Raw genomic sequence first — 26,981 nt, 5'->3', positions numbered from 1 at the left:
GGCTGGCATGGAAGATATATATTTTGTTTGTTTTTAAAATTTTATTTGAATAATTTTAAAATTCAAAGCACGTTTAGACTCACATAGAAGTTATAAAATCGTCAGAGAATGAGAGAGAATGCACAGCAGGGTCTAGGAATACCTAGCCCCGCACACTGATGTAAACATGATCCTGAGGCTAGATAGATTTGAATTGGGGCCAAATGCAGGTAGGCTGAGGATTACTGAGACCCAATTAAGACCCTAAAACTTCTGATGCAGTGGCTGAAAAATGACTGCTAGAAATTTATTGCTTGCAGGAAATTACTGTTTAACTCTGTTTAACTATCGCCATAGGAACACAGGCTTTTTAATTGGAAGAACATAACATTCTAATAACGTGCTTTCTGCTTCTGTTCTCCCGCTGGCATACCTGACCTGAAGGTCAACAGGTAATGAATAGAAGAAGGATAGACTTTTGTGTTTAGACAGAATGAAGAATAGTATTTTGGGCTTAAAAACCCTGTACTCCTGCATTTGGCTGCTGCTTAATTTGGGGTCTGCGTACCCCCGGCAGACCCAGCTGGCTGAATAAAGAGTATTTCCTATAACTCGCTCACTGAGTTCTGGTGGTCCGTGTGTCTTCCAGGGGCTGGCGGCTACAACACGGAGAATAAACCACAAATTTTATCTGCCGCAGACTTTATCAATAGGTGGGGGGAGCAGCAGAGGCCAGCTTAGCAATAAATACCGCAACTTGTGCTTGCCAAACCTTTCCTCTGCCTCAGCATTGAAACCAAACTCTCAGAGTTCTAAGAACCACAGCTATCTGCTAGGCATCTCCAGCCACAGCTTCACTTCGCTTCCCAAACACAATTTGCTCCCAATTGCAGTCATGTTCCCTCCAAAAGCTGCCCTTCTCCCCTAATCCCGATGAATGGCCAACCATAACCTAGATTCTCAAGCAAGAATTGTGAGGGTTATTTCAGTCGTTTCTCCCTCACATCCACATCCAATTAATAACAAAGACCTGACTCTATTTCCAAAAATATCTTTGAATTTTCCTTCTTCGACATTTTCTCTGATTTACTTCTGATCTTCAAACTTTTTTCTGAGTGTCCATCTGCTTTCCTTGTCAACCTCCAATCAATCCTCAGTAATGGTGCAGAGCGATCTTTCCAGGTTGTAAATGTGTTCCCTGGAGCAATCCTGCTTAAAATCATTTTCAGCACTAAATTAAAACATCTAAATGCGATCAGACTTCTGCTGCCTTCCCTCTCCCCCTCCCTACCAATTAAGCTAGTAGTTCCGTTATATGTAATGTCCTCCTTTATCTGCGGAGCTCATTTCTCAAGGTACTTTGGGCATCATCTCCTTTGATAAGTTTTCCCTTCTCCCCAGCAGAGATAAGGTCCATTTATTTTGGTACCATTAGCTGACGTGTACGTATTTGTTAGAAGTCTTATCATGCTGCAGTTATTAAAAGGCTTATCACCTGAATTTGAAGACCTGCGGAGGACCTTATTGTTCATCTGTAAACTTGTTCCTACCACTCAAGGATGCTTAATGAATGTTGAACGAATTACATCCTATGACTGTTCTCAACATAAATAAAAATCATGTAGGAGCACTTGTTAATTTTTTTTTTTTTTTTGTCCTCTGAGATTCTATTTTGGGAGGTCAGCGTGGGGGTCCAGGACTGTATTATGACAGTTCTCAGATGATTTTCAAGCAGGACGTCTGGCGATTACACTCTGAGAAATCTTTACCCATTGGTAAGGGTGCCATTCCTTCTTAGGGGCGATTTCAGAAAGCTGCATAAGGATATAGGCTGCGTCCTATTTCTCTAGGCTAATGGCTAAAACAAACAAACAAACAAACAAACAAATGCTTGTTGAGAGAATGACAAAACGATAAGTGAATGGATAAACGCAAGGTGCCAAACCAGCCGTTTTACCACACAAGTCTCAGCAAAACTTATTACTACTTCTCGAAACAGAAATGCCCTGTCAAGCCAAGCGCCTGAGGCAGGCGCTCGGCGCCTCTGGAAGCACGCCGGACTACATTACCCAGAGTTCCAAGGGATCCTCACGCAGGCACGCTTGGAAAACGACAGCGTCCGTGTCCTTCCTCAAAATTAGCAGGTCACTTCTATCCCGCCTCTGCCACTGTCCCTCTCATCTCGCAGTCTGAGCCTTAGCGTTTCTGCTTGTGTGTGAGTCACTGCAGGCAAGACTTATGGATTCGCCACTGAGCTTCAACGGGCGTGTGGTAGTGGTCACCGGCGCAGGTGGAGGTGAGTACGCGAAGTGTGGAGGGCGGGCGCCCATCTCCCTCTTATGCCGTGGGCCCTACTTTTCGTGCCTGGGAAAAGTGCGGAGCCACAGCTGCGGTCCCAGCGTCAGGCGCAGCAGCCGGCAGCGGTGGAGGGTTGGAGAGGAAGCGGCTTGGGGAGCGAGCGACGGATCCCGGTGGGGCGGGCTGTTCTCGGAACACCAGATCTATCATGGAGGAAGAGTTGGGGCTGGCCAGCCGTGAGTTGGGAGCCAGAAACACCTAGTCACACAGTCAGATGCAGCCCGCTTTCCCCTGTCTCTTGTTGGAGCTTCTCAAAGGCCCAGGTCTTGCGTGAGGAGGAAGGCCCGGCTGTGCTGTGGGGTCGTTGCAGGGCTAGGTCGAAGTCCATACTGAAGCTCGTGTCTGCGCACCAAATGCGACTCTTCTTTCCTATAGACTCAGGCCTCCCTCAAGTCTTTTAAAGTTTGCTGAAAAGCCGACCAGGGTCTGGAATCACCCCCAGAGGGATATAACTGTCAGTTCCTTGCCTTTGAGAAGTCAGTTATTTAGTGTTTCTTTCCTTTTGTCCGACGATTTTAAGTTCTCTGATTTTGAGTTCTCTGCAGGCACTTCTTTAAAGAGGGCATCTAAGAGATCTCCTTGGAGTTCGTATGCTTATCAAGCCAAGCACACTATACAATGGTCCCTCTTTACCTATGGTTTCAGTTACTTTTGGTTCAAAAATATTAAATGGAAATGCTAGAAATAATAAGTTTTAAATTATGCACCCTTCTGAGTAGCTTCATGAAATCTGGAGCAGTCCCACTCTGTCCAACTCCAGACATGAGTCATCCCTTTGTACAACATATCCTGCCTGTCAATATTGTGGTATCACAGTGCTTGTGTTCAAGTAACCCTTATCGCAGCCTAAATGCTACCTCAAAATGCCTACATCATTCACCTCATTTCATCTCATCATATAGGCATTGTATCATCTCACATCACAAGAAGGGTAAGAACAGGACATTAAGTTGAGTTACCACATTTGCATAACTTATAATATATTGTTATAATTGTTCTATTTTATTATTAGTTACTGTTACTCTCTTTTTGTGCCTAATTTATGAATTAAACTTTATCATACGTAGGTATGTATAGGAAAAAACAGTATACAAAGGGATGGGTACTCTCCGAGGTATTAATTGGGGGTCGAAGAGTATCATCCCAGAGGATAAAGGGGAGAACTACTCTACTGGAGTCCACTGGAGTCTTGGCCTCGGTTGGAAACTCAATTGCCTATAGGAGTCAAGCAAATAATAGAGGAATAAAATGAGAGTGAGGTGGGGACAGTAGGAACGGGCAAGCAGAGACATTTCTGAAGCGGGCCAGATCTTCCTATATTTCAGGAGAAGCAAAATGACGATTTGTTATTTTTAAAGGGCAAAAAAATTAAAACGAGCCACTCATAAACACACCAATTTTCTGTAGTGAGATTTTACACCATTTCCCATAAATATGAGACCTCTATAATGTCCAAGTGTAGGAATCTTGACCCTCCGTGCCTTCGATTTCCCAATCAAATCAAATGCATGCATGACCCTAATGCATGATTAATTTGAATTATATATTAAAAGTGATAATGGAATTATCAGTTCATACGTTAATTTTCAGTTAATCCTTTTACATTTCCATCGATAAAATGGATTCTAATGCTACCTCTGAGAAAATGCTTTTAGTATTAATTAGTGGCCAAGTATTTTAAACTCAGCTATATTCATTCTAAAATGATCATGTTTTGAGGAAAACATTTTGTTAGCACTTTGCTTTTGATGGAAATAATGAAGTGATGTACTTAGTGTTTTAAACCTCTTGACAGTGATTCACAATATGAAATATATTTTACATTAGGACCCAGTACACACAAACACTATATATGAAACAGTCATGGCATGGTACATAGTAAATGACGTGCACTCTATGAGATATTCTGTTCTGTTTCATTAAATAAATGCAGATTGCAGCCCGTTAAGTTGATTTTGTGAAGCATTAATAAATTGTGACTAGACAGAACTTAGCACCTCCTGTTCACAAGCTGGTTCATATTTTAAAGAGCCTTGAAGATTTTTCCAACCTCTGCAAGCAGAAGGTGAAGAAGTTGTTGAGAGAACCAATGAAGACTTCACCATTGCAATGTAATTGTTCACCAATTACTTTAATAAAGAGATTGAATCGACTGGACCAAAAAAATTATGCTAACATTTGCTCAACTTTCTAACTATTTTGTTTTCCTTTAGGACTGGGCCAAGCCTATTCTCTGGCTTTTGCAGAAAGAGGTGCATCAGTTGTTGGTAAGTTGATATATTTTTCTTTTTAATCAGTGGCTGGTAGCTAAAGTACTACAGTCTTCACAAGTCAGCCACCTCAGTCTTTACATCAAGTAAATTGTCCAGGTCAAATTTCATCACTTATTTTTTCTTCTGTGAGCAAAATTTTTTTCTCCTTTGAGTCTGACTTTATAACCTACTTTAAAAAGTAATGTATTGAAGAATCCCAAAGCTGGGAGGTTTTAGTGATCTCTTAGACTCGTCTGATGTACTTGGCAGTGGGGGTGGGCACATCATATTTGTCTAAGCCTTTGGGGAGAATAACTGAATGAGTGGTCAGTGCAGGATAGGTGGATAGGGTGGATGTTATGGCCCAATATTTATTAGTTTCTTTCCTGGGATAAAATTGTTGGCCCAAAATAACAAAAGAGTATACAAGCAACCAGATTTTCTAAACGAAGAAGATCTAAGCAGGACATTAAATATATTCTTCTCCCTCATTGTAGATGTGTAGCTTATCTTTATGGAAGAGACACAGAAACTTTGAATGTTTCTTGTTAAGATCATAGCCATTGTCTATTAAGCCAATCTGTTTCTTGTGTCAAGGACAAATTTTGACATTGTGGTATTTGGCTAGGGAGTGTATAGTTTCAGTCCTCTTTGCTGGATTTTCCCAAGAATATTTAATGTGAGGACCTAAAGACATATGTTGTTACTGTTTTTTTCCCCCTTTTTCTTCTTTTTTTATATTACAATTCTTAATATTCTTACTTTATAACTTTTTTTTTTATATACATCTTTTCTACTGACTTCCGCAAGTGTAAGGACCTCGTTTTATCTTCTGTATCTTCTAAAGGACCTAGAATATTGTTTTGTGAAAAGAGAGTACTTTCTTCATTGGTTCTTTTTTTTAATCGATATTTTTTTGGGAAGAGGGGCTGGCATATCTTTGAGATTGGTTGAATAAATTTCTATTTTTATGTGACTAAGATAATCTTAGTTTATAAACTTGTTTTATAAAAAAACTTTATAGCAATGTGTGTGTGTGGGATCAGTTTTTCTATGTTTATCTGTTACTTTTGACTTTGTTAAATTCTGTTACCTTGGACTTTGTTAAGTTCATATTAGGAGTTTCTGAGTTGTAGGAAAAAGGTAAACAGACAGTGTGTCTCTTTATTGTTATTACCCCAGAGATGATACTACAGCAATTGTGGGTGAAAGGTCAAAAAGGCAAGACTCATTTCTTAGAAAAACATATGTCACACTGGGTTAAAGAGCCAGATTTAGTTTTGTTTAGGGGAGAAATTAATCTTTGTGAAACTGCAGAACTTTTGCCTATTTTCTACCGTGGCTTGTTTCTCATGTAAGTTAACTTTTGCTAGGTTATATTGGGTTGGCAAACAAATTTAAGTGGCTTACAAGAAGTAAAGGATTATTTCATACTTACATGGCCTTTCAGCTTCTGGTCAGCTGTGTCTCTGCTCTGTGTCTTCCTAATTTCAGAATCTTAGCTGAAAGTGCAGCTTCTATTGGAACATTAATAATTTTGAGACAGAGGGAAAATAACCCATGTGGTGGCTTTTAAAGCTTCTGTCCACAAGTGACTTGCCACTTCCACTCACTCATTTCATTGGCCAAAGGACATCACCAGGCCAATCCCAGAGTTAAGGGCATTGTGTAAGATATTCTCGTATTTACTTCATGTAAATATGATTGCTACATTTTATATTTGTAATGTGAAACATTACAGGAGCTTTAAATCTGGGTATGAGAACTGCTAAGGCTTTGGTTGATAATTATAACAAGTGACATTTGGTTTTATGTCTCTCAGGAAATGTTTGCACATACCTGAAATAAATGTTGGGAATAGAATAGTTTTGAGGTTTCTTTAGTAAATGAGCCATATCTAGTTCTCTGAATGTTAAGTTATATCTTGAGGGTTTGAATGCAAAGAAAATTGAAGTATTCCATCAAGAACCTTTTCTTTGACAGTAAGAAAGGCAGAAAGCTTTCTATTCTTGAACTGGAGAAGTAACACCTTTGAGTAATTGCAAATACAATTTTTAAAAGTATGATCGACGTGACTTCTTTTCCGTGTTGCAGTTACATAATAACTGGTAAAGATGAGTCTTAAATTCCTGTGTTCTGATTCTAGAGCTTGTGATTTTAAGTACTGTCTAATCCTGACAGCCAGAGGTGAACTGTAGAGGGAAAGTGAATTACCTGTGAAGAAAGGTCAGGCTTCAAATCCTGGCTCTGTTGCCTATTAGTTTATCTTTAAATGTTAGTAACCACCGTACCTAACTTCCAGGATTATGGTGGGGATTAAATAACATAAAAAATTAAAGTCCTTTGTAAAGGGAAAAGAAAGGAGCCAGTGCCAGGCACCGTGTTCATGGTTTGGATATGTCAAAGTGAGCCCGAGGTATTGTTACTGGGAGCATCCCAGCTCCTTTATATAAAACATGTTTCTCTCAGGATGCTTAAAGAAAAGGGCCTGCCTTAGGCATTGATGGATTCAAGTGTAAGCATAGTACTTTGCTTAGTAATCAGTCAAGATAGTATGCTGATTGAGTGAATAAATTAAACTTATATAACACAAGAAGAAAGATTACAAGAAAGCACATGTGGATTCTAGCTTATAATAATGAACCACACACACACACACACACACACACAATGCCCATGTATTCCTCAGGTGGGTACAGTGGGGTTTATTATATTATTAACACTTGTACATGCTTATAATATTCTGTAAAAAAAAAAAAAAAGAAAAAGGAAGCAGAGACCTGTTAATTATTGCACAATCCACATAAGAGATGGTGTTGATTTAGACAGGTGGGGTGGTAGGGATGGAGGTGATACAACGAGGTTAAATTCTGGTAAATGCAAGGTGTTAGTCCATTACTACAAGCCTACCATGAATTTATAGGGGGAACAGTATACTTATCATCACGAGTCACTGTTGCGGTCTGGTTACATAGGTATCGATGTGTGTGTGGGACTGTCCCAAGACACAGCCCATGTCCAGAGACAGATTGAAGCATTAATCTAGCAGTCGCCTGTTGAGTCCATCGGCACTGACGATGGTCAGCGGTGGTATTAAAATCGCCGAGGACTGCTATGCCTTCATAGAAGGGTGGGCAAACATCATAACACAACCAACAGAATTTTGTAAGATTGGGGTTAGAATGATTTAAGGTAAGAAAAGTATGTTGAATAAGGGCAGTCATAGAATCTCTGGTGGTTTTAATCCTGGGTGCCCTGTTAGGGATAACAGGAGTGACAGGATTTGTAGGTTTTAGGGTGTCAGCAGCAAGAGCGGTAGTGGGGTCAGGTCTTTTTACAGGAGGTGGAAGCACCATGTTAGGTCCTATTAGGACAGATGGGGCGGGGCTGACTTGTAGCCTGAGCTGTATTATTCCTCCATAGTCTGTCCCACTCAGGTATTGCCTGATTCCGAAATTTTTCCCAGTAAGCCAATTATGACTTCTGCCTTTGTCTTTGAACCTGATTAGGAGTTGATTACACGGCTGCTTAGGTCGATTTAAAGGGTGCTGGGTAGGGTCTAGCATAGGTCTATAGGGAGATGGCTTACAGTTGTTCTGTAGTCCAGGACTCCTGGGTAAATGTATAAGCCTTTCATTATAGAGCTGCTTCTTCCTAGCAATAGTCCAAAGGAATTAGGAGGCAAGGGGCCAAAGGTGCCTGGACTCCCATCTCAGGGGTTAATATTGTGTGGGAGGCGGAACAGAGGTCCAATCCTGCACTGCCTGAGGTTGCTCTTGAGAGGTTTGAAACAAACCGTGGTTGCCGGGTGTCGGGGGAACAAACCGGATCGCCCCAAGGTTTTGTTTCTCCTTTGGGGCCTGGGGCTGGCCCCTCCAGGAGTTTCCCTGGTTGGAAGGCAGAGGGTTACCCTGTGCATCTGTTCTGGAGCAGCACAGGGTGGTCCAGTGCCTCCCCCTCCCGCACCTTAGGCATAACCATGGGCGTCTAACATGGCCCTGTCGAGGGGCATTACAGTCTTTAGCAAAGTGTCCCTCTTGGCCACAATTAAAACACCTGTTTTGTGGTGGTGGGGGGCAAACATGACATTTTTTAGGGCGGCTCCGATGGCAAGGCCTAGCTGATGGTCAGAACCCATATCTGAGCAGAATCGGATGTAATCTGAAAGAGTCCCACCTCTCCGGTGAGGACGAATTGCTGCCTGGCAGGCAGAATTGGCGTTCTCAAATGCTAACTGCTTTATGAAATCACTTTCAATTTCGGAGCTACCAGGGAGTCTCTCTGTCGCGCTGGTAAGGCGACTGATAAAGTCAGCATAAGGCTCATCAGGCCCTTGTCGTATGTTAGCAAGGGATGTAGTTGCAGCCCCTTTTTGAGGAAGTTTCCTCCAAGCTTTAGTGGCTGCATTTTGTATCTGGGCAAAGAGGCCGGAGGGATATTGGCTTTGAGCCTCATTGATGTCATGTGGCTTGTTTCCCTTTAACATATCAAAGGTCCACCCTGCGTTTTCTCCATCGGAGTGGTTTCTTTACAAATCTCAGAAGATTCTGATTTCCATAAAACAAAATCTCCCCCAGAGAGGGTGGCTCGCGCAAGGTGGTACCAGTCATTTGGTGTGAGCCACATATCATATAGACTATCTAAAAGAGAGAGTGTAAAAGGGGCGACTGGACCATATTAACAGCTGACTTTCATTCTTTTAAGGTTTTAAATCCAAGGCGCTCATGATGTCTAACAGGGTCCCCTTCTTCCTCCTCCCCTTCTCTTTTTAGACCGGGAATTTCAGTGACCGGAAAAAGGTTTAAAGGCGGCCTGAGTGGGTTCTTTTTTATAGGCTTATTGGATGCGTTTGAGACTATGGTAGGTGGGGGAGGGTCTCGGGTCTTCTTAGGGGTGCAAGGAGGTGTCGGAAGCTCGCCTCCTGGGGCAGTTAATTCAAGGTCTAGTTTCCTCAGTTCTTTGACTAGGTCATTACGTTCTTTTTTTAGTTGGATGGCTTCTCTAAGTTTTTGAATCTGTATAGTGAGTTCTTTTGGGGAGAGGACTCCTCCGTGTGGGTAACTGACCCCCAAAGCATGTGCACTGGGAGGGTGAAGCATAAGTAAAGGCGGGCATTTGGAAATGGTAGGGACGAGGGCAAGACAACAATGGTGGCCCTGTTACTAGGGGCAGCCAGTCTGGGTTATGATATTTGGCGGCCTCTTCTTTTAACTGAGCCTTTTCTTCAGGGCTTAAATAGTCATCATTATGTCTAGGCTCAGAGTGGAATATTTTTAGAGAAGGGTAGAGATCTCCAGAACACCCAGGCTTATTAGAGGAATCTGAACTAGGCATCTTAAAGGTTTTTTCCCCGTCCCTGTAATATCTTGGCATCTGGCGTGGAGTCAGAGGTATGGGCGGAGGGTATTTTGCTATCGGGAGGCATATTTATTGAAATGGGGTCTTCTTGTTTAGAATAAGGGGAGTTTTCTGAAGTCTCTTTTTGGAGACCTGGCTCTAATGAAGAGTGGCTGCGTTCTAACTCTCTTTTTAAGAAGGACTCTCCCTCTTTTAAAATGTCTCTTACAATATCTGGGTGGTGGCGGACACACAAAATGTCGGTAATGGCATTCCAATATGAAAAAGCCGTCACTGGGACCTTTTCAGGGCCAAAACACTTATAAAAATCATTAAGGGCATCTCCTACCCTTTTCCACCTTTTCTCATCTATTGTGCCCTCTTGCGGGAGCCAAGGGCAAATATCTTTTAAAAACTCAAAAAACTGTACTAAATCTTTCTTTTTAACTTTGACTCTGCGCACCTGAAGGGAGTCTTTAAGTCCCTCAATAAATCTTTCCTGGACGCTGATTTCCTGTCCCATTATAGACAGGTAATCAAAGAGTCTCTAATGTAACCCTTACTCTTTGCGCCTTATACTCTTGGTTCTCCAGAACCTCTAAATTCCTACCGTTATGTCTTATCCCATTGAGAAGTCGTCCGCTTACCTCTCGGGTCTCAGTTCCGCGGGTCGGGTACTCCCGTGGTGACCGCTTCTTCTGTTCTACTTGACTGGCCAGTCCTCTCTGGGGTCCAACTCTCAGCACAACTCCTTCAGGATCTTCGAGCCCCACGTTGGGCGCCAATTGTCCCGGCCCGTGGACAGTCAACGGAGGTCCTAGGACTGAAGGAGAAGGGGGACAAGAGACGCAAAGAATGGAGACAAGACAGGCTTTCTGATCAAGTCTCGTTTATTGTAAGTAGGGGGGTTACGTATGTAGGGGCAGGTTTAAGGGAGGGAACATGTAGCTTTAGGCGGGAGTTACCTAATCACAAGACGTCTTAACTTCTTAACTTTCTTTGTCTATCTTGGTAACGTGAACAAAGCGCTAGCTGTTGTGAAAGGATTATACTATTGTCTCCAGTTCCTAGAACCTTAGTCCCCCGGGCAATGTCAGGAACACATTTATCTTTACAGGTCTGAGTCGTTCCTATATTCAGGCGAGGGGCTTCCTCTGACTTTGGGCAGCCTGGCTCCCAACAGCATGCCCATTTATTAAGATAGCAAAGACTGAAGGAGGACCAAATTGGCAGAGAGGAGACATCCCTATTAGACTTTCATATGAAGGTATTGAGTAGGCAGTGGGATATAGGACTTTTTATTTGGGAGAACATATTGAAGCTATATAAATTAGGAGTTTATAGATGGTATTTAAAGCCAGAAGACTAGATCACATGGTGAGTACTGATAAACAGAAGTTCAAGGACTGAACTCTGGATGACTCAGTCTCTCATTTTCAGTTTTTTTTTTCCTTTAAAGATACCTTTGATGCTTTCTTGTTGAGACAAAGAAAATCAAAAGGACCTAATTTAAGACATTGCTCCCTAAACTGCTGCTACATTTTGGAGTCCTTCAAATATTTAGATACATTTATGGCTTTTCTGGAAAAGATTTCTCATGAACTAGTATGATTGTATATTTCTACCAGTGAAAATGGAATGGAAGCTCTGTGTTTTCCCCCTTTTCCTTGGCTGTCAAGAAACTTAAGGGTAAACCTGACATTGCCTCCAACTAGAGTAGCTTTCTGACAAAAAATTTTGTTAATTTTTTCCATTCTTTAAGTCCTTACATATGTATTTTATATTTAAGTTACTTTAAATACTTTTGGTAGTAGTCAGGACATAACAATACAGGAAGAAGTCCCCATTGTGCCCACAGCTCTAAAATCAATGACAATTCTTAATGCTATTGTTGCTCTAAGAAACTTTATCAAAATGGGAGAAAAGGCATCAAACATAGAAAATAGAAATATCTGGTATATGGCCATGCCACCCTGAACACTCCTGATCCCGTCTGATCTTAGAAGCTAAGCAGTTGGGCCTGGTTAGTACTTGAATGGGAGACCACCTAGGAAGACCGGGTGCTGTAGGCATTAAAAAAAAAAGAAAAGAAATGTCTGGAAGGACATCTAAGAAATGCTAATAGTAGTTATATCTGATAGAGAGTAGGGAAGGGAAAATGTAAAAAAGGACTTTTTGAGTCTGTATGGTTTGAATTTTTTAAAAACAAAAAAGTAAATAACCTCTCTAAAAAATAAATATATTTGTAATGTAATATTGCCCTTATCTTTTTATACACTTCTTGAGTTACTCAGTACAAAGCAAGTTACTTACATAATCAATACATATTAAAGTTATTCTGATTTTGTAGAATTGAAGCATCATTTTACTTTGGAAATAAAAATAGTTTATAGATATGTCATTGGTAATAGATACGACTCATTTGGTGACAAATCCTTGACTAAATATATGAACATGAGTATGCATAAGGGTAATTACAGCATATAGGTATCACTCTTCAAATATAAAGCATTATAACATCATTACTCTTGATAATTTAGTGTGAAGTTGGAAACTGCTATATGAGCGATTTCCTGCATTGAGCTGCAGCAAAAAGAATGAACTACCTGTAGTAATTGAAGCAGTAAATTGAGGCCAGACTTCAAGGGATCTTGAAAGTTAGGCTGTGAATAATAGAGTTCCACTGCAGATTTTGAGCAAGGGGGTGACCTAGTATAAATGCTGTTGTAGGACTTAACTCCAGCAACAGTCTGCTGCTAGCCTGGAGAGGTTAAGATTGGAGGCAAAAGATCAACTGGGAGACAGCTGCAGCAATCTGGGCATGAAATGGTGAAAGAGAGAAGAAACGGTGACAAACAGTTCTTCAAAAAAAACTGGAAATTCCTCAATGTACAAACTGTTAACCGTAAGAGCCCACAGGACCTAGCACAGTGCTGGATCCAGAGTGGGAACAAAACAAACATTTGAAGAACCATGATGAAATCGATGACAAGACTTGATGACTCAGTGACTTGTGCTGTTTAGAATTGGGAGAAGGGAGAGAGTGCCTGAGAGATATCTCACCCAGCAGAGAAGTGATGCTAAGATGAGACGGTTTGAGGAAGATGATGATCAGATTCATTTGCATTTTTTCTTCTGTTTAGCAGCCCTGATATCTGGAGACTCAGAGCATGTTTCTTGCTGTAGTCTTTGGAGCCAGTAGTTAGAGAAAGCTGGGGTAAAGGACAGAGAGAAAAAAAGAAAACCAGCTTCTGAGAGCAATGAATGATGTACAGCAATAGGATTACTAAAGACAAATCCAGATATCTCAACCTGATTTATATAACAAAACACTGGAAAATAATGTGTATAATACTCATCAAGTAATGTTAATGCCCAGTTCTTACCTCTATTTCTCAACATTTCCATAAAGGAAGTTATGATTTGCAACACATATGACAAATTAAAATCTTTATAAATAAAGGATATTTAAAATCTTTAATAAAGACAAATACCTCAAATAAAATGTGATTTAAACAGGCAAAACAATAAGAAATATAAATGGAGGATTACAAATATATCACATTTTAGGATCTATTGATGGTTCGAGCCAAAAAGACTCAGTCCTTAACTGTCATCATCTTAACCATTTTTACTACCTATTTTATAGCTATTTGGAGTAACTGATTTATCGTTTCCTTTATTCCCTCCCGAAACAAATGCAATTTTCTTGTTGTTATTTAGTGGGAATAATTTTTTGTTAAGGATAGAAGAAGCTTGTTTTTAGCATTAGAGAAGCAGAGTGGCATTGTAGTAGATCGAAGTTCTAGTCTGAATTTTGCCATTTCACACAGCCTTGGAGCCTTGTGGGGGAAAGTTATGTAACCTTTCCCCAACTGTTACCTCATCTGTGAAAGTTGGAACAACTGTTCTTGGCAAGCTCCTTAAAAACTTTATGGAGATCAAAATCAGCAGGTATACATAATGGTCCTTTGAAAATGCAAAGTAGACACAGTATAAGGTGGTGATGGTATTAAAAAATTTATTATTATTATTATTATTGTTATTTTAACTACACATTTAAGTGGTAACAGTGTCACATAGTATTGATACATTCCTTTTTATATGAAATTGCAGAAAATCTTTTAACATTGCTGATATCCAAGCCCTTAAGCAAGTAACCAGGGCTTTGCTAGTTAAGGTTGTAATCCCTATAATTTAGCTCTGGTGATAGTGGGATGACTGAATGGAGTCAGTATTAATTTAATGCTTACTAATGTAGAGACACTTGTTTTGAATACATCTATTCTGATACTGTTTTACTGTACGTTATTGATCTCAATAAATTATCCAAGTTTGAATACTTACTTGTTTGGTTGTACTTTGAACAATTTCTACTTGGGGGTGGTGTTTCATTGTGCAGTTTAACAGTAGTTAAATATCAGATTTGCCAATTTGCTTTTGGATTTTCTCTTGTTTAGTTAAAAGTGGTGTTAAAAGACTATTAGCTACATGGTCTTAGAATCTTGATATTTTCTACTGATTGGTTGTTTCCAGTTGAATAATTGTGTGGAATTAAACAACTAACAGGAATTTAGTCTTGGATCTTGCCACTTTTTTCATCTCTTGAGGGATAATGTAAGCCTTTTTCCATAGTTTTGTGTTTGCAGCATTTTTTACTTGCAGTAAGATTTGTAAGACTATATTAGAAAAGTTATATCCCAGTCTACATTTAGAAAACCTTATTTCCTTTAAAAAAAAAAAAAAAAGGTAAATAAAAACATATTGACTTAGCTAATTTTAAGTATTGCTACGCATTGCTTTTTCTCTGTATCACCCTTTATCTCCTTTTTCACCCAGCCCCACTTGCAACCTTCATCCCAATCCAGCAAAAAGAGAACATTTATATATTTTTTTGGGTGTGGTAATCATCAACTTGGTAATGTTAAAAGACTTTAAATTTTATATATGCCACCATACTATCTGTTTTTTAGTGATTTTTTGTCATATTCCTAAAAATTATGCAATGCAAATTAATTTTTTGTCCTAAGTATTTTTCCTAAATTCTGTTTTTTCAAGTTATTTGGCATTGATCTATATATCTTTTCACTAGTTTTTGCATATTAATTTATAAATTTTACCTTAAATTTTTGTGTGAATTATCTTTATTATTTGTCCCTATTATTTAGTTATGCTAGCTTTTACATACTCTATACTAAAATTTACTATGCATTTCTGTATTCCTCACATACTTAACTTTCAGGAGATTATCATCTCTTTAAGATGCACCATTCCTGTCCATCTGTGTGTTTCTCTGTAGGTTTCCTTACAAATAGTAAATGCTCAATTAGTGTTTGTGTCTACATAATTGAACATAGATCCTATATGGTATGTGTGGTCAGTTGTTAATTATATAAAAACAGAGTCATGGTATAAATTAGTGCCTGACTGAACAAATTAGTTCTATATGTAATTTTTGACCTCTTTTAATAGTTTTTTATTTCATTGTAAACGATGACAGTGTTTTATGAAAATTTACAAATGTTTTTCTGTGTAAGAGTTTAATATCATACTTATTTTTATTACTATGCTTGTAAACACAGGCTTTCTCGACATGGTGAAGATATTTCACATTGTGTGTTTAATTTATTTTTGTTGTTTAATTGCAGTGAGAATACAATATGAGATCTGCCCTCTTAGCAAATTTTTAAGTGTACAGTAGTCCCCCCTCATCTGTGGTTTTACTTTCCATGGTTTTAGTTACATGTGATCAACCACAGTCTGAAAGTATACAGTGGAAAATTTTAGAAATAAACAATGCATGATGAAATCTTGCACTGTCCTGCTTAGTCCCTCTCTGGATGTGAGTAATCCCTTTGTCTAGCGTATCCACAGTGTGTACACTACCTGCCCTTTAGTGATGTATTGGCCCCCTAGGTTATCAGATCAACTGTTGGGATATCACAGTGTTTGTGTTCAGGTAACCCTTATTTTACTTAACAAAGGACCCGAAGAAGAAGAGTGGAGACACTGGCAATTCAGCTATGGCAAATTGAAGCCATAAATTACTTCCTTTAAGTGAAAAGGTATGTACATATAGGAAAAAATATAGGTATCTATGTACAGTTGACCTTTGAACAGTGTGGGGGTTAGGGCACAAACCCTCTGTAAAGTTGAAAATCCACATATACCTTTTGACTCAAAAACTTAAATAATAAAGCCTGCTACTAACTAGAAGCCTTACTGATAACATAAACAGTTGATTAACACATATTTTGTATATGCATATATACATTCTTACAATAAAGTAAGATAGAGGGCAAATGTTATTAAGAAACGTGAGGAAGAGAAAATACATTTAACAGTACTGACTGAAAAAAGTCAGCGTATAAGTGGAACTGCATAGTTCGTACTCCTGTTGTTCCAGGGGTCAACTATATACAGGGTTCTGTGTTATCTGTGTTTTCAGGCATCCACTGGGGGCCTTGGAGAGTATTACTCACGTATAAGGGGGGACTAATGTACAATGCAGTATTATTAACTACAGGCACTTTGTTGTACACAGACCTGTAGAACTTGTTCATCTTGCATTGTTGACACTCTGTCCATATATTAGCGACTCCCAGTTTTCCCCTCTCTGAGTCTCTGGCAACCACCATTTTACTCCCTGATTCTATGAGTTTAGCTCTTTTAGACATTTTCATGTAAACGGAATCATGCAGTATTTGGGCTTCTGTGACTAGGTTATTTCACTTATCATAACCTCTTCCAGGTTTGCCCATTTTGTTGCATATTGCACAATTTCCTTTTTAAGGCTGAATAATATTTCATTGTATGGATGTACTACATTTTCTTTATACAGTCATCTGTCAATGTACATTTAGGTTGTTTTACATCTTGCCTGTTGTGAATATGCTGCAGTGAACATTGGGGTGCCGCTATTTCTTTGAGATCCTGATTTCTATTTTTTTTGAATAAATATCCAGAGGTAGAATTGTTGAAAAATATGGCAATTCTATTTTTAACTTTTTGAGGCACTTCCATACTGTTTTTTAAATGTTTAATCTTAAGAGTAATCTTCAGATTTTTTCTTCCTTTTTTGCCAAAAATGGATTGAATCATGTTTTTGTTCTCTTTTCAAAAAAGGAAACACATTGCAAAGTTAAAAATTTTATCACAAGCCTATGTTTAAATATTTTGTCGTTCATTTCTATATTTAAAAACAGGCACGTTTTGAATGTTACATATCTCATGGTATGTTTAGTAAGATGGGAATAGGGAAAGAGGGAATCGGGCATATGACTAAAGAAATATACTAATGATAGAATTTCATTTCAACTCATATGTTGAAGGTCTAGAAATTAATTCATGTTTGTTTTGTTTTTGCATTGCAGTGAATGATCTAGGAGGGGACGTCAGAGGAGTTGGTAAAGGCTCCTTAGCTGCTGATAAGGTTGTTGAAGAAATAACAAAGAAAGGTGGAAAAGCAGTGGCCAACTATGGTACGATATTTGAGAGAACTATACTATTTTTTAAATTTTCCTTCAACTAATGCTTTTGTTTACATTAATAATCATGGAGCAAGTATCTCAGCGTTCCAGTGTAATTATGAAATTAGATTTTATTTAAGTCAGCCAAAGCTGTTTGGCTACATATTTTTTGGAGAATTTTAAAAATTTTGATGTTTATTATTTCATGAGTCAAACTTTTATCCTAATGTTTATTTAATATTTCTATTAATGAGTACATGGTATAATAAGTAAATTATTGTAGATGTGTATATGAATATGTTCTTGTTCTTAAAAGACCTTTTTTACTTAAAGGTCTTATGTATTTCTACAGAATAACATTAAATTATTTTTAAAATTATTTCAAAAAATTTAAGCAATATTGTGTAAGAAGCGAAAAACCCCTTTCTATATTCAACCTCTATATTCCATTCTGCACAAGTAATAATTGCTATATGTAACTTTCTTATCTTTATAAAGAGTCAAAGTTAGGCATTAAAGTGAAGCCATAAGAAAAACAGAAATTACAACCTTTACATTTGATGTATTGATTCTAATAGTATTTGTAAGGAACCTTCTTGAATAGATTTATTTTAGAAAGCTAGTGTATTAGATTGTTTTTATGGGCCAGGGATTAAATTAGATTACCAGTGACTTCATTTTGAAATATTAGATATAAGGAAATAGGATATAATTTGTTTTGAGTGTTGTAGGGAATAATGAGACAATACGTTTCAGTATCTTCTTTACACACTGAGGATCTAGAAAAATGTTTTCAGCTTTTAATTTTTAATTTTTGAGTTTTAAAAACCTATTTTATAAAATTACAAAAATTTTAGGCTCTCCACTCCACCCTATTTTGATATGCAACCTGTATCAATCAGGATTTAGTCAGGAAAACAGAAGCCCCTCCAGGTTTTCCAGGTGTGAAGGATTTTAATACAGAGAATTAGAGGCTTTGCATAACCATTGGAAGGGCTGGGTAAGTGCATGTCAGGGAAATTTTCAGTGACAATGTCAGCTTGCAGCAGGCGGTTCTCAAGAAGTCTCCTAGATGTGCGACCAGACTTAGTGTTCTCATGAGATTGCCTGAAGATGCAGGCTTCTACTTTTTCATGCTTTAGGTGATTGCCTTTTTTTGGCATATCTACCTCAGGATTATATGAGTCCGAGGGAAGGGACTATTTTTCCTGGCTCCTCTCTTCTGCTTGCAGAGAATATAGAAAGAGGAAGTGATGATGTTGAGTTGATAGGTGACCATTTGACACATAACTCTGGGGATAATGAGCCCTTCCCCTGGGCCAATTAGCAGAAAATTATAAAGCCATGCTATTTCGTTCAGCTTTACTTTTTGTAGTTAGTATTTTAAAAACGCTAGGTTTATTTTCCTTGTGTAGTTATATAGCATCGAACATGTTTTTTCAAATTAAACATGTACCTCCTCCTTTCCCTCCCAAATTCTGATTTTCATTCTTAAGGAGAAGTACCTGCATGATTATTTAAAATGAAATATATATTAAATAAGATTAAATATTCAATTTATCATACTAGCCACATTTTTAAGAACTCAATAGTCACATGTGTTTAGTGGCTGCAGTATTAGTGCAGAAATAGGAAATTTCCATCTTCATAAAAAGTGATATTGGATAGTACTACATTTTAGATCGTATTTGCTCAATGTTTCTTATTTACCCCATTTCCTTCCACTTCCTTGCTTCTGTAAGTTAAAGAGTTATCTTAGGTGCTAAATTTCTTTTGTAACATTAGATCATCTATATTTTGATTCGTTATGTATTTTTCTTGGAAATGAGTTCTGTTCAGTGAATAGTATCTATCTTGTGCTTTGATCCACATAATTTAGAAATCATTTGTGAGAGGTATTACTGAAGTTTTGTACTAATTTCCCTTTCTCTCAGATTCAGTGGAAGAAGGAGAGAAGATTGTGAAGACTGCCCTGGATGCTTTTGGAAGAATAGGTGATGTTTCTTTGCATTTATGATACTAATAGAGCAGCTACTACCTTCCTAATAAAATATTTTTGATTTTACTTCTGTTTATTAAAAACTCTCTCTTTCTTGATAATCAAGTTTTTAGAATTGTTTTCCAAATTGATTACTACCTTATTCCACAAAAGGCTTGAGTTAACAATTTTTATTTTTATATGTGTTGTTTGTTTTATATTTTTCTGCACTTTAAGAGCTCTTAAAAAACTTGTAAGCATCCTCTAAGTTCTCTTTTTATAATAATTGTACCCCAAATATGTTTATAACATAAAAAATTATTAATCAATATTTTGGCTTTAGAGGACCCAGTGGAATCTTTAGATAATTATAATGATTTGGATTTAAATAATTTATATTTTGCAAATTAATTAAGATGAATTTTGTATAGTTGACCCTTGAACAGTGAGGGGCTTTGGGTTTCCGAACCGCTGCACAGTTGAAAATCCATGTGTAACTTTTGACTCCCCCAAAACTTAACTACTTATAGCTCACCATTGACCAGAAGCCTTACTGAAAACATATGGTCGATTAACACATATTTTGTATATTATATGTGTTATATACTGTATTTTTACAATAAAGCTAGAGAAGAGCAAATGTTATTAAGCTTAGAGAGAGGGAATACATATACAGTACTGTATTATATTTATTGATATTGGAAGTTTGTGTAATTGGTTTATAAGGTGAATTACCTGTCAGTACCTACTTCAGTATTATCTTATTTGATACAAAACTGTAAATGTTACATGTATTTTGAACTCTAGACATCAAAAATGAAAAGATAATGTGAAAAAGAAATTCATATTTACATGTATAACGATTCATGCTTTGATAATGAAGAAGTAGCAATAATGTTTTATGGTAGCCTAGTGTAATCAATATGATTACTTCATGGTAGCCTAGCCTATACACTAATGAGTGGTTATAAAATTTTTTGGCATTCAGCATTAGTGTCATATTCATAATACAGTATTGGAAATGTTACATTAAAAAGAAAAACTCTTACCTGTGGTGATTGGTGGATATGTAATTTCTCTAATTATAGGAGAGAGGCATACTATATGGTAATATAATTCTTTGAAAACAAAGTAATGAAACAGTAAGAAAACTAACATTATTAATTTTATATTGAATACCAGTCACCTTATGCCTGTGTAAGGATAGGTTATTTACTTCTGTACAAGTGTTGTTGCACAGTGTTCTACATGATGAATGCTTAGGTGATGATGATGACATAAAATGTCTCATACAGTTCTTGCCGTACAGTTATTTTCACACGAAGACACTCACACACATACACAGCAGATAAATTTATTACCTATGGCATCGATAATTATTTGCTGTTCATTAAGTAGAAATAGTTCATCACAGAAGTCTCCATCCTCGTCTTCATGTTGAGTAGGCTGAAGGGTAGGAGGAAGAAGAGGGGTTGGTCTTGCTGTCTTGGATGGCGGAGGTGGAAGAGGTAGAAGGAAGGGCAGGAGCATTCAGTGTAACTTTGTGGAAATACATCATCATTTCTGTCTGACTTTTTTGCATTTTCATTTCTCTAAAAATGTTTCTATACGGTACCATCCTTCCACCATTTGCCTTAGTTTCAGTGTCTGTATCATTGAAATGTCTATGCCATAAAAGAAGTCAAAAGCAGTCTTGAATAATTGGAATCTTTTGCTAGATTGTCTAATGTAAGTTTGTTTTCTGGCGCTACTTCTTCTACATCTTCTTCCTCATTGTCAGGCACCAGTTCCAGGAGACAGTCCTGTCCATGAAGTTGTCTTTTGTTAATTCCTCTGGTGTGGTATCTATTAGCTCTTGAATTTCTCTAAGAGCCATATCGTGAAACACTTTTCCTGACACCTTTTGTGGCATATTTACATCTCTTTCATGATTTCCTTGATTGGCTCTGTTGTAGATCCTGTGAAGTCATGCATGACATCTGAATACAGCTTTCTCCAGCAGGGATATATTATTTCGGGCTTGATGGCTTTCATAGCCTTTTCTATAACAACAATGACATCTCATCTTCAATTGAGTAATCCTTCCAGATTTTCATGATTTCTGTCAGGGTTTTCTTCCATAGTGTTGACAGTCTTCTCCATAGAGTATTGTATGTAGTGAGCCTTATACATTACACATTATTTTTTGGCAGCCTTCCGAGTTGAACTCATGGGATTCTGGGTGGCCAGGGGCATAGTCTAATATCCAAAGAACTTTAAAAGGCAGTCCCTTATTGGCACAGTCAGTACTTTCTAACTTCAGAGACAAAAGAGTTGATGAAACCAATCCAGAAAAAAGGTTCCCATTGTCCACATCTTCTTGTACCAAAAGACTGGCAGCTGGTATTTATTTTTTCCCTTCAAGGTTTAATAGTTAGCTTTATAGGTAAGGGCAGGCTTGATCAAAAAAACCCAACTGCATATGCTTGGTGGAGTTAGCTTATTTCTTCCTGCTTTGAATTCTGGTGCTAATTTTTCTTCGTAACTAATAGAGTCTTTGGGGGTTTCCTTCTCCCATCCCCCCCACCAGAATAGGACACTTCCATTTGTATTAAAAACCTGTTCAGGCAGATAGCCTTTCTCCTGTATGATTTTCTTAGTGGTGTCTGGGAACTTGTCTGCTGCCCCTTGGTTGTCAGAAGCTTCTTTTCCTGTTATTTTGACTTTTTTTTTTTTTTTTAAGCTAAACCTCTTTGTAAAATTATCAAATCATCTTTTGCTAACATGATATGCTTCAGCTTCAGATCTTTCACCTTCCTTTTGTTTTAATTTGTCATATTATGACTGCTTTTTCTCGAATCATGTTAGAGTCTATAGCCATGTCTTTTTTTTTTTTAACAGCAATTCTGCACCCACATAAAAGCTGCATTTTCAAAATTAGATAAAAAAGGTTATTTTGCAAAAAGTGCCAAGTTTATGTGCCTGCTGGCTTAGCTGCAATGATTGCTTCACGGATTTTTTTTCTTTTCTTTCTTTTCTTTTCTTTTTTTTTTTCAGTGATCCTTACACTGGATTCATTTATCTTGAAATGTAGGCAACAGTAGGTGGCAGCCCTTAATCTATGGTGCTTATTAAACATTTCAACTTTTTCTTATGTCATGACTTTTCTCTGCTTCTTGAGAATATTTCCAGTATCACTAGTAGCTCTTCGTATGGGTCCCATGGTGTTATTCAGGTTTACTGTGTTGCACTAAAAAAATGAAAAATATGGGAGAACTGTGAGAGATCACTTTTTACTGCCATACACAATTTACTGGAGAGAGGAACCTCTCATATGGAGCAATTAACAAGCATCATGTGATATTGTAAGCAGATACTTGCAACACTTGAGCTCAGGCAGTAGCAACAGGAAGTGGCTACAAAATTATTATAGTAGTACAGTATATACTATAGTTAATTTTATGCAGTTATGATTTAATACTGCATCTTTATGTTTGTTTACATTTTTCTCAACTAAATGGTGCCACAAATGGTCTGTATTTGTGCATATAACTTGATAAATTTTAAATATTTTATAATTTATATTTTATGGTAGTAAATGATAAAATAGACAATTATCTGCATATGTTTTGTGTATTCTTGACATAGCTAACTTTTTCTTAAATTTTTCAATGTTTCTAGGGTATATGATGTGTGAGTTTTTTCACTGTGTTGCACATTTCCAAAAAAAATGTTCCAACATTTTTATTGGAAAAAATCAAAATGTGAGTGGACTTGTGCAGTTCAAACCTGTGTTGTTCAAGGGTCAACTGTATAATAAAAATCTTCATTTTTAAGAAGAGTTTCAATATACTGTTTAGTCCATTCTTCTCTGGATAAGCTTTCTGGTTTAGTCCTACACATTTTTATTAAAAGGTTGTTGAATTCTAGTGGGAAACATTATTCCAGATATTCCCAAAATGTTTATAATCTGAAAAACATTAATTTTGTAATTTAAATGTGCTCCCCCCCCTTTTTTTTTGTCTGGTATATTTATTTTTCTAGTTATGTTTGGTTGAGCTCATTACAGACATTTTTGCATATTTTCTGACAGAGGGCTAGGGAGCACAAAGGTGTGAAATCATAGGGTGAAAATAGCTACAGGGTGGTGGTGGTTGAACCTTAGAAATTATTTTTTTTCTTTTCATAGTGAGAATGCAATTCTGTGTTAAGATAGGATATCAGTTTTTAACTCTAATGGTTTCCTTTCTGGCCTTTTGACTTTGGCAAAAACAAATTTTAAGCTTTTAACTTTCTGAGTGAATTTTGAGGTTTAATGAGGAATGGCTATGGTTACCACTGAATCCTAAGAACCTAAGAGTTGTGCAATAGCTAATTCTATAAATAAGTTGCTAGAATTTCAGCAGAAGATAGAGGTGGAAAATCTTAGATATGTAAGTTTAAGAGTAGAGCACTGATATTGTGTGATTGATACTTGTGTGGTTTTGTGAATCAAGATCTTTTTTTTTTGCTGCAAGTATAAAATTTGGTTCTGATAATGCTCTTTAACAATTATATGTATACTTTCCATGGGGGAAAAATCATTTTCAAAAGAAATATGAATTTTAAGCAAATGCAAATTAACATGCTTGCTTTTATATTTGTGACTTGGATCTTTTTATATTGTAGATATTGTGGTCAACAATGCTGGGTGAGTATTTCTATTTTCATTTTTAGTGTAGTAACATGCATTCAAAGTTGGTTTTTTTTAAGTGTATACTCCCTCTTTAACTGATATAATATCAATTTTTAGAATTCTGAGGGATCGTTCCTTTGGTAGAATAAATGATGAAGACTGGGGTAAGTTGTTTTTAATATATATCTCTGATAAATTTATACATTTAAGAAAAACCTTGATTTTATCTACTTTTTCTTCTGCTATGTGATAAATAAGCTTTATAACTGAAAACAATGAACAGTTGGTTATAGCCTTTTTTTTTAACATTTGATAAATTAAAAAAAAATCAAATCAGTTGGCAGAAGTTATTCAAAAGGATTTTGGGCCTTTCAATTTGTTTCTCCTTTTTTTTCCTTGAGAGATTGTTAGCATTTCTAGCATTATTAACTCTTTCTAACAGCCTTTAGCCTACTTATCTGGCTGTGTGAGACTTATTTCAAGAGCAAGAGCAGAATATGGAAAGGAGACAGGGTCACTAAAAATGATGGAGATCTTAGCACTGTGTGGGAAAAACCTGGATGTAATTTTGAAGCTTCTAATAAGTAGGAAACTTTTCCATTAGTGCCATTTTGGAAAGTTCAAGTTTAGGTAATGAACAAATCACAGTTATGATTTTTTTTTTTTCTGTTTGCTTTTCTTTGCCCTTACTTCATTGGCCATCAGAACTAAAACAATGATGGCTGAGACAATGGTAAGCATGATAACTAAGGTGAATTATATTATTGTTTATAGAGTGTGCTTCCAGGGGATATTGCCAGAAGTTCTTTTGGAAGAAGCAAAATATCTTTGTGCCTTAGAGTTAATCAGAGAAGGGCTTTGGTTACCTTTTTTCTTGTAACAACTGGGGTGAAAAAGAAGCCAAGAAAGATAAGATTTGTTGGCAAAGGGCTTATGTGACCCTTTCTTTTGAACTCTGGTGGTGCTGGGGTATTTACTCCTCTGATTTCATCCTAAGCTCTTGACTCGTAACTGCTCTTTCTTTCTTTTTTTTTTTTTTTAAGTTCTTTTTATCACTCTTTTAATATATACAAGAGCAAATGTTTTCATTTATTGAGGCCCCAGATTAGTAATAAATAAGTAAAAGTGGTTAAAAATTTGATAATTAAAAAATAAAATTAAGTCTAAATAAATTGAATTAGAAAATTACATCTCAAGTTTTTTATCTATCTGAATTATTTCTCAAATTGTCTATTCATTAGATTGATATCTCTAAAACAGATAGTCTTCCCTCTTCTCCTCCTTTTCTTCCCCTTCTATCTTCTCCTATTTTCTACCTCCCATCCTCCAATTTATAAACTCTGGAAAAAATAGGGATATACCGAGAATTTTATAGATATTTCTTGATGATGAACTGTGTGGCTTATGATTATGCTTTAATTAATGTTTGTGTTGAGTCCCAAATATGTATGTAAAATTCTTGGATATTTGTATTAGTGAATATTTATGTAAAGTAGGCATAAGTTAAAGATGGCATTATATTTAGATATGTACAGATATTTCAATAATTTTATCATAAAATATAAGGAAAATGAGTAGAACTATTGATTGGTTTCATAACTGGAACAAAAGCAAAAGCAATTACTTAGAGAGCAGTGTGACAATAGTTCATTATGAATGTTAGGTATAAAATGAACATATGTTTATAAGTAAATCATTGCTTATGTTGATACCGAGATATACCTATCTGAATTTTTGATAAAATATACAATAACTTCTTGTTTTAGATATAATCCATAGAATTCATTTGCGGGGTTCATTCCAAGTGACCCGGGCAGCGTGGGATCACATGAAGAAACAGAATTTTGGAAGGTAGAGTTGCATTTGGCTTTCAAGGGGGAATTAGAGATGTTGTGAGTGGATTCTTAGGTACAGAGAATGCATGATAATTGAGGAAAACATTGACATTGAGGAAAACATCATCTATGCATAGGCTTTTTAAGTATGGTTTTGGCACATATCCTCTCATTAAATTGGTCACTTAGTTATAAATTACCTGAACTGGACAGCTTTATATTTCTTTTCACATCCTGCTTTTTGTTATTAATAATTTTCCTTGCCGTTCTCTGATGTATCAGCAGTACAAACATTGCGGATTTAGCTGTAGTTTATTCTGTAACCAAAATATCATTTCATGTATCCATTGACCAACTGTGAGAGATGAGTGGCTGTTTCCTGCTAGCTGGTACATGTCAGACAAAGAATTAGTGTTTACAAATTGTTTAGGAACTGTAGGACTCTTATGATTGTATCTATGTCAGTGACTCAGAATATGGTAGAGAGAGTAAGTGGCTCCATGCACTCTAATGTCGAGGTCATTCTTTTTAAGTTAGGGCTCACACATATTTATTAAAAGTAAATCTTTTGTGATACCTCTTCTTATTGGAGAGTTCTAGTTTATCCTGATCTTAGCAGCTTCTGAAAGTAAATGATATCAAAGAGGAATTTTCCACTCTAAAGGCTAGCCTTATAATCAGCTCTTTGTTCTGCTTCTGTAGGTGTGCTTGCCGCATAGGCTGAAGGGCAGGGTGACCTCTAAATTGACTAAAGACTTATCCTCCCTTTACTTGTTCTGTCTAGATAACAAGTGTATCGCCTCATAAGTTCCTGTCTGAAATTCCCATGCTTTGTAACTCTGTAACTGCCTGTAACCCATAGCAACTCCTGGTCTCTTAAACTGCCTGAGGAGAAATTAACCAATTGGCCCATGCCACCTGGCCAACTGTTAACTACACGGACAAGCCTCATAAAAGCAAGGTTACCCTTGAGCTTGGGGCCCAGATCTTCAGAGCACTGGCTCTTCTGGGACTGCCAGCGTAATAAACCTGAGTTCTCCAACTTTCTGAGTGGTGCGTGGTTTCTCATGGGTCTAATTTTTTTTTTTTTTCTCCAACATTTCTGCAACAATATAATTT

The 26,981-nt window shown here is 37.0% G+C and overlaps 1 protein-coding gene and 1 pseudogene across 1 annotated transcript in view; both read left to right on the top strand.

Annotated features, from left to right (window-relative positions):
- Positions 1-2,089: 2,089 nt before the first annotated feature.
- Positions 2,090-26,981, top strand: part of HSD17B4 (hydroxysteroid 17-beta dehydrogenase 4) — a 77,223-nt gene continuing 52,331 nt past the window's right edge. The window contains exons 1-7 of the mRNA XM_016145309.2: positions 2,090-2,275; positions 4,551-4,604; positions 17,300-17,407; positions 19,330-19,389; positions 24,021-24,042; positions 24,145-24,191; positions 25,794-25,878. Of these exons, the coding sequence (XP_016000795.2) occupies positions 2,218-2,275; positions 4,551-4,604; positions 17,300-17,407; positions 19,330-19,389; positions 24,021-24,042; positions 24,145-24,191; positions 25,794-25,878 (434 nt within the window). The 5' untranslated portion in view covers positions 2,090-2,217. The remainder of the gene's footprint in view (positions 2,276-4,550; positions 4,605-17,299; positions 17,408-19,329; positions 19,390-24,020; positions 24,043-24,144; positions 24,192-25,793; positions 25,879-26,981) is intronic.
- On the top strand, positions 11,882-11,998 carry LOC118607258 (annotated as a pseudogene).

This window comes from Rousettus aegyptiacus, unplaced genomic scaffold, assembly GCF_014176215.1.
Source record: "Rousettus aegyptiacus isolate mRouAeg1 unplaced genomic scaffold, mRouAeg1.p scaffold_m13_p_8, whole genome shotgun sequence".
NCBI classification, from domain to species: Eukaryota; Metazoa; Chordata; class Mammalia; order Chiroptera; family Pteropodidae; genus Rousettus; species Rousettus aegyptiacus.
The sequence above is the reverse complement of the archived record's forward strand: the minus strand, read 5'-3'. Positions and strand labels throughout refer to the sequence as shown.